The sequence below is a fragment of the Sinocyclocheilus anshuiensis genome, unplaced genomic scaffold (genome assembly GCF_001515605.1).
Source record: "Sinocyclocheilus anshuiensis isolate Anshui unplaced genomic scaffold, SAMN03320099.WGS_v1.1 scaffold461, whole genome shotgun sequence".
NCBI lineage: Eukaryota > Metazoa > Chordata > Actinopteri > Cypriniformes > Cyprinidae > Sinocyclocheilus > Sinocyclocheilus anshuiensis.
In genome coordinates, this window is record NW_015541005.1 from 1,816,625 (window position 1) to 1,826,899 (window position 10,275).

Genomic DNA, 10,275 nt, shown 5'->3' on the forward strand with positions numbered 1-10,275 from the left:
CACACACACACACACACACACACACACACATGTTGTGTTTCCATGTTTTATGGGGACATTCCATAGGCGTAATGGTTTTTATACTGTACAAACTGTATGTGCTATTGCTATTCCTACCACTTACAGGAAACTTTGTGCATTTTTACTTTCTCAAAAAAACTAATTCTGTATGATTTATAAGCTTGTTTCCTCATGGGGACCTCAAAAATATCCCCACAAGGTCAAAATTTACTAGTATTACTATTCTTGTGGGGACATTTGGTCCCCATAACGTGATAAATACCAGGTACACACACACACATATATATACAGTATATATATATTCAGCCTAAGTGCATAAGATAATTCAAATCCTTTTTAAAATTTTACCAACCCCAAACTTTGGAACAGGTGGCCTATTTATTATCGATTGAAACTGTAATATGGTAATATGATAATATGGAAACTGTGAAACAACACTAAAGCTGCAGAATATTTTTCACTGTTGCAGCAGATGGGTTTCTACTATAGGTTTAATGTGGAAGTTGTCTACTAAATGGTTACGTGGTTTTTGCAGACATACATCAACAGCCAAAATGTACTTGACTTGCGGTGTTTGACTCACTTGCGTAGGAATTCCCCAAAGAAAATGCCAAGCAGACAGAATATGAAGTCAATTATCAGCAGTCGATACACGCTCTGCCCCACAAAGGACTCCCAACACTTGAATAAAAAGATTACAGTCGAGTAAAGAGACACATAATCATGCTTTGCTAGTAACCCATAATAAAATGATCTCTTAATGCACCTACTGAGATATTGTCGGGAAAAAAATTCAGCCAGTAAAAGCAAAGGATTCCAAGAATAGACATCTTCAAAATAACATTTCTAGGAACAAAACAGACAATAAAGGCGAGGTCACCTGACATTGTTAGCAATGGAAATCTGATGCTTCTGGTAACTGTAACGAAACAATGATCACACCTCACAATGCTGATGTAGATCTTTGCGCGTGGGTTGGAGTAGCTCTCTATTTTGCTGATGAGAGAGTAGAGAAGAGGCACTATCAGGTTGATGAGCGACACGACCACAGGCAGAAGCAGAGTAGATGCCTCAGCCCCTAAATCACTTGGATCGTGATTGAAACTAAAGGCCTGCAGCAAAACATAAGCACGGGAGTATGAAATGCAAGCAAAATACATATTTTTGTGCTATTACTGCACTGTAAATGAACTCACCAGTTCTGGATCTGTCCCCAGGAAGTAGATGCCCGCACCAGATCCTAGGGCAAGTCCTAAAGAGAGTAGCCAGGCCAGTAGGTGGAGAGACAGATGCTTTATTCTGTCAGACAGAGACATTTTGTTTTTCTCCTGTAACCTTTCTGATAAGGACTCCTGGAAGACTTGCAAAATGAGCCAATGGAAACAGAAAAGGGATGACATCTACAAGAAGACACGAACAGGTATGAACCTTCAGCTGAATGGCGAGATTGTTCTTGTTGTACTGTATGGCTTTTGCATTGACAACACTGAAATCCCAGCTGCACAGGAGACGCCATGCTCCTCCAGAGACAGGTCCTGTCTCGAGCACAAAGTTCTTCTGAAAGGATCTAGACATGCTGAGGAGGAGGAGGAGGAAAAAGAAAATCAGATCTTTTTGCATTCCCTTCTGGCATTGAAGTGGTAGTTTGTTGCATCATTCATTACTTCTATTCATATGGTGACCTTTGAGTCCCAGTATGTAAATATTCAAACATCAACACATCCATATTTTTAGGGAAACAATCAGCCATTGACTTGAACGTTCAATATTTCAATATGGCTTTCAAATGGCAAATATTCCACATGTGACGTCTGGGAAAATGTGTAAATGCTCAACAGGAAGTGATCGAGCTACAAAACAAGCTTTGCATTGCTTGTATGCTGTAAAGGCCTTAATAACCTACCATACTGCTAAATATGTTACCTGTAGATAAGAGACACCCCACACAGCACCAGATATGCAGCTACGGTGAAAAAATAGGCCAACTGCATGTTGTAGGCTGGTTTGGATACGATCACTTCACCATTGTAACCACCATAGAACAAGACCGTCTGGTTGAAATAACCCTGTCAACAGAGATATTGGCACTTAATAAAACCAAAGTTTTCTATAACGAACATTTGACAATTAGGATGATTTATTTAAATGAACACTCCACCCAAAAATGAAAATTCACTTACTCTAAAGCCATCAAAGATGAGTCTGTTTCTGAAGATTTCATCTGAAGATCTGGAGAAATTTACATCACTTGCTCACCAATGGATCCTCTGCAGTGAATGGGTGCCGTCGGATTGGGAGTCCAAGCAGCAGATAAAAAACATCACAATAATCCACAAGTAATCCACGTGACTCCAGTTCACGAGTTAACATCTTGTGAAGTAAAAGTCCATCAATTAATGTAATGTAAAGTGAAAAGCTGCCTGTTTGTAAAAAACAAATCCATCAAGACATTTTCACATTCAGATGTTTCCAGCTAAAATTCAAGTAGGCTATTCATAACATTTCTTTCTCCAGTGAAAAAAAGTCATCTTGTCTGAATCAGTGGATAAACAAGCAAAAAAAGTCCAAAACAGTTCGAAACAAATATGATGTGAGAGAACAACAGGGGATGGAGAAAGCATTATGGATTATGAACTTTTGGATTAGGGTATTTTGGTCAGACGTGATGATTTAAAGTTAAAATGTCTTGATGTATTTATTTCTTACAAACACACAGCTTTTCACTTCACATTACATTGATGGACTAGAGTGTGGATTATCGTAAGGTTTTTATCAGCTGTTTGGACACTCATTCTGACGGCACCCATTCACTGCAGAGGATCCATTGGTGAGCAAGTAATGTAATGCTCAAATTCTCCAAATCTGTTCCGAAGAAGAAACTAATTTATCTATATCTTGGATAGCCTGAGGGTAATTTTCAGCACACATTTTTGGGTGAACTGTTCCTTGAAGATAAGCTAATGCATTAATTAACATGTTGTTAACAATATTTTTTTTTACAGCATTTAATATAGATTAAGGAGAATCTCTACATGCATACATGCTAATATATTTGTAATATATTTGTCTGGGTAGGTGTGTGTACACATGTGTATGCATATGTGTGGGCATACATATATATCCTCCTGACTACCAGCTATGGAGTTTTGTCTTCTGTAGAGGACACCATGTTTTAGTGATTTCTCTGAGACGTTACATGTCACAGTTTTAAGTCTATAAAATATCATTTTTCAAAAATGTTATTTTTCTAATTTTTTCTTATGCACTAAACAATGTAATGACATGACAAAATACAAAATTCACAAAACTGTTTTTTCCTGGTAGTCAGGAGGATATTGTATTGTATTCATTTTTATTTATTAATTTATTTATTTTTGTTATGTGATATGTGAATGTGTAGTATTATTTGTTAGGATGTATTTTCTATGCCAGTGTCAAAGATGAATTTCTGTTCAGGAAATCTGGACAGACAATAAAGTTAAACTAAACTAAACTAACTTTTAAAACTGTATAAATGATTAGATTATATATTATAGATTACAGATTACAATATTAGATTAAATTATTATGGGCAAGCATACATTAACAATGAATATTTATACAATCATTTACCTTAATCAATGCTGTAAATGCTTATTGTTAGTGCATGCTAATGCACTTGCTGATGTGAACAAATTAAACCTTTTTGTAAAGTGTTAACTAGTCTATTTGGACTCACTACCCCAGTGAGGAGCTCAAGTCCTCTGAAGCCTGTGATGCTGCTGATATTGGGCGCGTGCACAATTTGTGGGATTGTGATGAAGCAGAAGTTGATAATGAGGGAGAAGAGGTTGAACTTCAGCAGCCACTTAAGGAACAAGAAGTAGGAGAGGACAGAAGTGCCAAACCTGCCGCCGATCTCCTTCAGAGTGCCCTGCCATATAATCAAATGCTGCCTGGCTGATGCCAAGCTGGCACGAAATCTGCGGAAAGACTGGAAGAGGGGGCTTATTAGACCTGAAATATCATGCAGCACTTTTAGGAATGTGAAACTTGATAATGACAAATCTGTTTTTAAAAATTGCATTTCACTTTTTACCTGAGACACCTGTTGACGGCAGTCTGCAGCAAGGATGGTCTTTGAGAGTTTGACAGAGTTCACTCTGTTCCTGTTGAGACAAGTACAAGTTCAGGTTTAGATAAAAGTTAGCATTGTGGGAAATATTGCATAAATGTATAATTATAAAAGATGTTAACCTGATTGTTTTCTTCTCATTAAATGGCATATGTAATGATTGTATGGCTTGAAATCTGGCTCTGGCTGACAGGTTAACCAGGTCAGATACCAGTTCAGATGTATCTGGGATCACAAGTATCTTCAGTTAGTTCACATCTAAAACTTATTTACTGTAGACAATCCAATATTTTTTATTTTTTATATTTTATAATATATATTATATATAGATTTTTTCATTTATATAAATCATTTATATTTATATACTACAACTATGATTAAAAAAATAAAAGACATTAACACATTTATTCAGCAAGGACACATTTAAAAGTGACAGAAAAGACATTTATATTATGTTACAAAAGATTCTATTTTTAATACTGTACTTTCGAACTTTCTATTCATCAAATAATCCTGAAAAGAATTTTTTTTTTATTTTCACAAAAATATTAAGCAGCACAGCTGTTTCCAACATTGATAATAATTAGAAATGTTTTTATGAACACCAAATCTGAATGATTTCTGAAGGATCATGTGACACAGAAGACTTGCGTAATAGCTGCTGAAAATTCCATCACAGGAGTAAATTACATTTTAAAGTATATTGTAATAATATTTTACAGTTTACTGTTTTTTTTTGTTTTTCAAATAAATGCAGTACTGGTGAGCATTTATAGACTCAGTGTTTTAGACTTTCAAAAACATAAAACCTTACTAATTACTACACCAAACTTTTGAATGAGTGTGTAAATATATTTACCTTTATGTATTTAGGAGACACTTTTATTTAGCAACTTATGTTGCATTAAAGCTATACAGATTCTGTAAAACATGACTTACTGTTTTCAGTTTCCTGTCGGATTTCGTTCGCAGTAAGTCCCAGGTTTCCCAGAGCAGTGCCATGCTGTGGGAAGACACTCATCCTCCTCATCCTGCTGTTTTGATCATAGATTTGTCTTGACAGAGAAGAAATAAATTCCTTTTAAATGTTACATGTGTGTGTGTGTGTATTTCCAGGAATAACAGACTCCTGGGTTTGCTGACCTCACTGAGGAACAAGGAAGTTGTGGTTTAATTGTAGGATACAAGGTACAAGTGGGCTGTATCTCATTTTATCTTTGTCTTGTTGTCCGGGTGACAGGTTTCACCAACCAATACCAAGCAGGAGGAACTCTGTGGCCAGGTGTCGTATTACATTTAAAAAGGTATTCATTAGTTATTCATTAATTGTCTTCCAACTCGTCAGCAGCAATATAATGACGACATATACTGAACAACTTCTGTTGTTTATTTTTGATAGGATGCAAAAATGGCAGAAAGTTGTAATTGTCGGGGTAACTAGGCCTACATAAGAAAAACTTGTCTTGATTGTTAAATCTTTCATATTGGGACTTACAGGATTGCCAGTACAGGGTTGATTTGTCATTCTTTTGTTTGCTTTTTGGTCATTTTACGATTTGATTTTACGATTTTGATTGTTCCGTTGAAGTGCTTCAAAGTGTAATGTAGCTAAGTTAAGTCATTGTGTTAAAGATTTAGCAGGCCTCTGCCACATTTTTCTTGGTGACAAGATTCATTCATGTTGTTGATGTTCAACTATAGTGCAGTTGTGTAAAAAAAATTTATATAATTCAGCACTAAATTATCAGTTAAATCAAGATTTTTGTTAGGCCCATATATTTAACAGTGGCTAGGCCTTGTTTGTCTTATTTTTTATTTTGTTTATTAGGGAGTAAATTAAAGTAGGACTAATATTTTTTTTTAAAGTCATGTGACGTCCAAAATGAAACACAAAAATATTATATTTGCCTTGTTTTCGTGTAAATGGAAAACGCTTATGAATGCTTAAACTGGTTTCTTCTGGTAGATATGCTTACCTAAATTTTAACATCAATGATTAAATGACTAACAAAACACAAAAAGTCTGTCCCACATACTAGTCTCGATGTGGCCTGCAGAAAGCCTCACTGAACGATGCTTTTTGGAGAAAGCTTTTTTTTTTTCTCCGAGTCACTGTATGAATCAAAATCCCCACCATTTCGGTTTTCTTTGTCGTGAAGTCTAATCTGGACTATACTTTTATCTATTTACCTATGGATATTCTCGGGGATGCTATGTTATGACAGGTAAGCTAAACGCTATCCTGATACTTTTATTTGTTCTTTGGCGTTGTTGTTTGGGTTGCTGCTGTCTGTCGAACACATTGAGGAAAAAGGACACAATTAAATTATGTGTTAATTTCATTCATTAACACATAATTAATTGTCGAAAACTATTACCACAATAAAAATAAGAAGAAAACATTTACATTTCTCTCAACGGTTTTTACCTGAGTTACTGTTACTGCATTAGCTACCGTTGTCATTCTGAATAATTATAAAAGCTTCATACATTCGTTTGAATGATATTAGCCTACATATGGAGATTATTTTGAAGTGGTAAAAATAAACGTAGTAGGCCTATGATAAAACGTAGGAAAACGACACGAAAACGTCACAAAAGCATCACCTATTTTATTAAAACAGGCTAAATTATGTTTTGCTGTTGGCATGTAGACAGACGTCTTCAGGAAAACTGATTGTACAATTCTGTTGTTCACACTTCTGCAGCTATACACATCAGGCAGTAGATGGCAGTATTGGAACATTCATCTTTTTTCTTTTTTTCACCCAAAAGTTATTTGTCAGCCCTCTGCTGCTGCGAAAGATGAAGCAGACATTTATAAAAGTGAAATAGTTTTTTATTATTGCTTTAATAAGTTTAAATGTAGGCTAGGCATGCACAAGAGTTGAATGTGGAAAAACTCAAAGTGTATGAATGCTTTTAGTTGGGGTCACTCCTAATGGCAGTTTTTGACACAGGCAGAGCAATTATACGGTTGAAAATGATAATGGGGTCAAAATTAAAATGTTCACTCTAGATTTCATGAAGATAGCCTGGATAATTTATGCCTTTTCTTCCTTTCAGCATGGCTGAAAATTGAAAAAAAAAAAAAAAGAGGAGTATTGATAATCGTGGTTAACAGTATGCCTTGCATAATTCATGAAAATATGTGAAGGCTTCATTGAGATATGTTTTAAAATATACTCGGGATATTGTATGTTTAATGACATTATTATCACAGCCCTATTCTGAATTATCTTTAAAGTACAATGTGCATTCATTGATTTTACAATGAGGACATCAGGCAGACAGATTGGATAGTGTTCATTACTTTTAATGCTTTTTGTTCAAATTAAACATACACTGAAATCCTATAATGCAACATCAGATCTGGCTTATGATTCTGAGAATCATGTTATTGTAATTGTATCGTTACTTTTGCCCAGAAAACTCCAATATATTCATTCCACACCCATCTGACCCTCCGTATCTCTTTCAGGGTGGCTGTGTATACTTGCAGCTGACAGTATTAGTCCGACATGTGATTCGCAGGCTTGAGCAAGGGCCAATTAACTGGTGTGAACCTTTCAGCGGCAAATCCAGGCCCTGCCAGAATCCGGACCGCAGCTGTGTGATGTGTCTGACCTGAGTAACGTGCCTGTCCAAGGGCAAGCCATTCACACCAACACATGATGGCTTTTCACACTAATCAGCGTGCCCTGAAGGATGTGCCACTCGACGTGCCTCACAGAATCATGTGCAAGGTGTATAGTATATCCAGGCTGGTAGATCCATGGCACAGGCCAGGGCAAAGCAACAAATCCTGCCGACCCAGAGATTCCCCTCAGCTAAATGTCATGCAAGCTAGTTTAGTATCGCTAGGACTGAATCACGCTGACCCTGCTGCACACAGACGTATTTGTAGAAATAGCTGCATGGGTTTGAGCCAATACGACTGTGCTCCTTCAGCACGCTTTCAGTCGATCGTTGCGGCAAGGGGTCACGGCCGTGACAAATGTCATTTGCTTCTGGGAGACGGCTGAAATGTGCCAGCGCAGTGTTCGGGGCAGGGGTGACGCTGGGGGCAGACGAGGCCACGGGCCATGTGCCACTTAGCAACCAGTCACATTTTGTTGATGAAGACGTAAACAATGTTAGACAGTGGCAGGGACTGATAAGAATGGGGGGTCGTTATGGTGACAGGATTGGAGGATGAAAACCAATAAAAAAAAAAAACATCATCGGATTAATATGAGGCCTCAGTGACTCCTTTATTCTGTCAAAATGATTCATGAAATATTGATGGCAATAATGGGGAGGATTATTCTAGTGCAGTGAAACCCGATCAGAATGGGTAATTGTATCCACTGCCTCTGTGGGTGCAGCGAGAGAGGAGGGTCGTGCCTCTAAATCTGAACCAAATAGTACTCTGGAACACACTCTGTCACTGCAATGAGATGCGAGTCAAGGATGAATATCTTGGCATAATTAAATGATGTTGTGGCCTCTTCCATTGCCTGGGCACTCCACTGATTTGTTGTTTATTGTCCATCAGTTCTCTTATTGGGCATATGCAGGGAATCTTACATGACCTCTGGTTAAAAATATATATGTCAATACATAGCATTGTTTTTATTGTTGACTTAAATTAAAATGAAATTTGGTAATTGAAGTAAAATATAAATATTAGATGAAAAATTATAAATATAGTCTATAATGGAAATTAAAACAAATTAAAGCTAAATAGAAATGTTTAAACAAAACTGATAAAAATGACAAAAGCATATAACAAAATTACTGAAACTTACAAAAATACAAAATATAATACTAATTTTTAATAAATACTATAATAGTATATAAATAATAGTAAATTACTGATACAAAGGTATATAATATACTTTAAAATATAATTTATGCAAATCTGAAGTTTTGGCATGATTACTCCATTCTTCAGTGTCACATCATCCTTCAGAAATCATTTTAATATGCTGATTTATTATTAATGTTGGAAACAGTTCTGCTGCTCAATATTTTTTTGGAACCTGTGATACTTTTTTTCCGGATTCTTTGATGAATAAAATGTTAAAAAAGAAACCTTAACAATGTAAGTATTTCCTATCACTTTTTTTTATAAATTTATCACATTCTTGTTGAATAAAAGTATTGCATTCTTTCAAAAAATAAATAAATACAAATAAACAAAAATAAAAATACTGACCCCAAACATTTGAACGATAGTGTATATTGTTACAAAAGATTTATGTTTTAAATAAATACTGTTCTTTTTAACTTTTTATTTATCAAAGAATCCTGAAAAATCCTGAATCCTGTTCCAAAGAAAAAAAATGTTTCCAACATTGATAATAAATCAGCATATTAGAATGATTTCTGAAGGATCATGTGACACTGAAGACTGGAGTAATGATGCTGAAAATTCAGCTTTGTGTCACAGAAATAAATTGTATTTGAAAGTATATTCAAATAAAAAAGATATAATTTTAAATTGTAATAATATTTCACAATATTGCTGTTTTTTCTATATTTTTGATAAAATAAATGCAGCCTTGATGATCATAAGAGAGTTCTTTTAAAAACATTAAAAATCTTACTGATCCCAAACTTTTGAAGTGCAGTTTTTAGAAATGATAGGGTCTGTAGTATACTTCTGTCATGGTTTGACTAAATAGTAAGATTATCACACTTTTTCTTTCTTTATTGCAGTGTAGTGTGTGTACTCTTTTTCTTTGTAAGTTTAATTTCCTTGATTTTTCAGGACTGTGTGGAGTAGATAGGGTGAATGGGATCTGGACATGACGGAGGCCAAACTTGAACCTGCAACCTCGTAAGTCAACAGCTTTTATGTCACAAATGTGTACTACCCATTGGGCCATTCCTCTGACACAAAATGATTAGATCTTTGCGGTTAGAGTAATTGAGATGCAGAATCAGCACTAATGTAGCAAGCCATATGTTCAGTTTACATAGTAATTTAATCTTAAAGGTGCAGTAGGAGATCTTGGAAAATGCTAACTTTAGATTGATAGCACTGAAAGCAAACGTCCCACCCTCCCTGCAATCGCCGTTCAAAGCCACGCCCCCTGAATGCATAGACGCTCACAGACCAGAATACCAAAAACAACATTACTACAACAGGTTAC

General features: G+C 35.6%; 1 protein-coding gene across 1 annotated transcript in view; it reads right to left on the reverse strand.

Annotated features, from left to right (window-relative positions):
• Positions 1-5,198, reverse strand: part of LOC107690339 (transmembrane channel-like protein 5) — an 8,789-nt gene extending 3,591 nt beyond the window's left edge. The window contains exons 1-10 of the mRNA XM_016488640.1: positions 5,075-5,198; positions 4,258-4,360; positions 4,100-4,169; positions 3,740-3,994; positions 1,945-2,087; positions 1,450-1,597; positions 1,218-1,373; positions 964-1,133; positions 792-867; positions 605-702 (exon numbers count right to left, since the gene is read on the reverse strand). Of these exons, the coding sequence (XP_016344126.1) occupies positions 605-702; positions 792-867; positions 964-1,133; positions 1,218-1,373; positions 1,450-1,597; positions 1,945-2,087; positions 3,740-3,994; positions 4,100-4,169; positions 4,258-4,360; positions 5,075-5,165 (1,310 nt within the window). The 5' untranslated portion in view covers positions 5,166-5,198. The remainder of the gene's footprint in view (positions 1-604; positions 703-791; positions 868-963; positions 1,134-1,217; positions 1,374-1,449; positions 1,598-1,944; positions 2,088-3,739; positions 3,995-4,099; positions 4,170-4,257; positions 4,361-5,074) is intronic.
• Between the last annotated feature and the right edge of the window lie 5,077 nt (positions 5,199-10,275).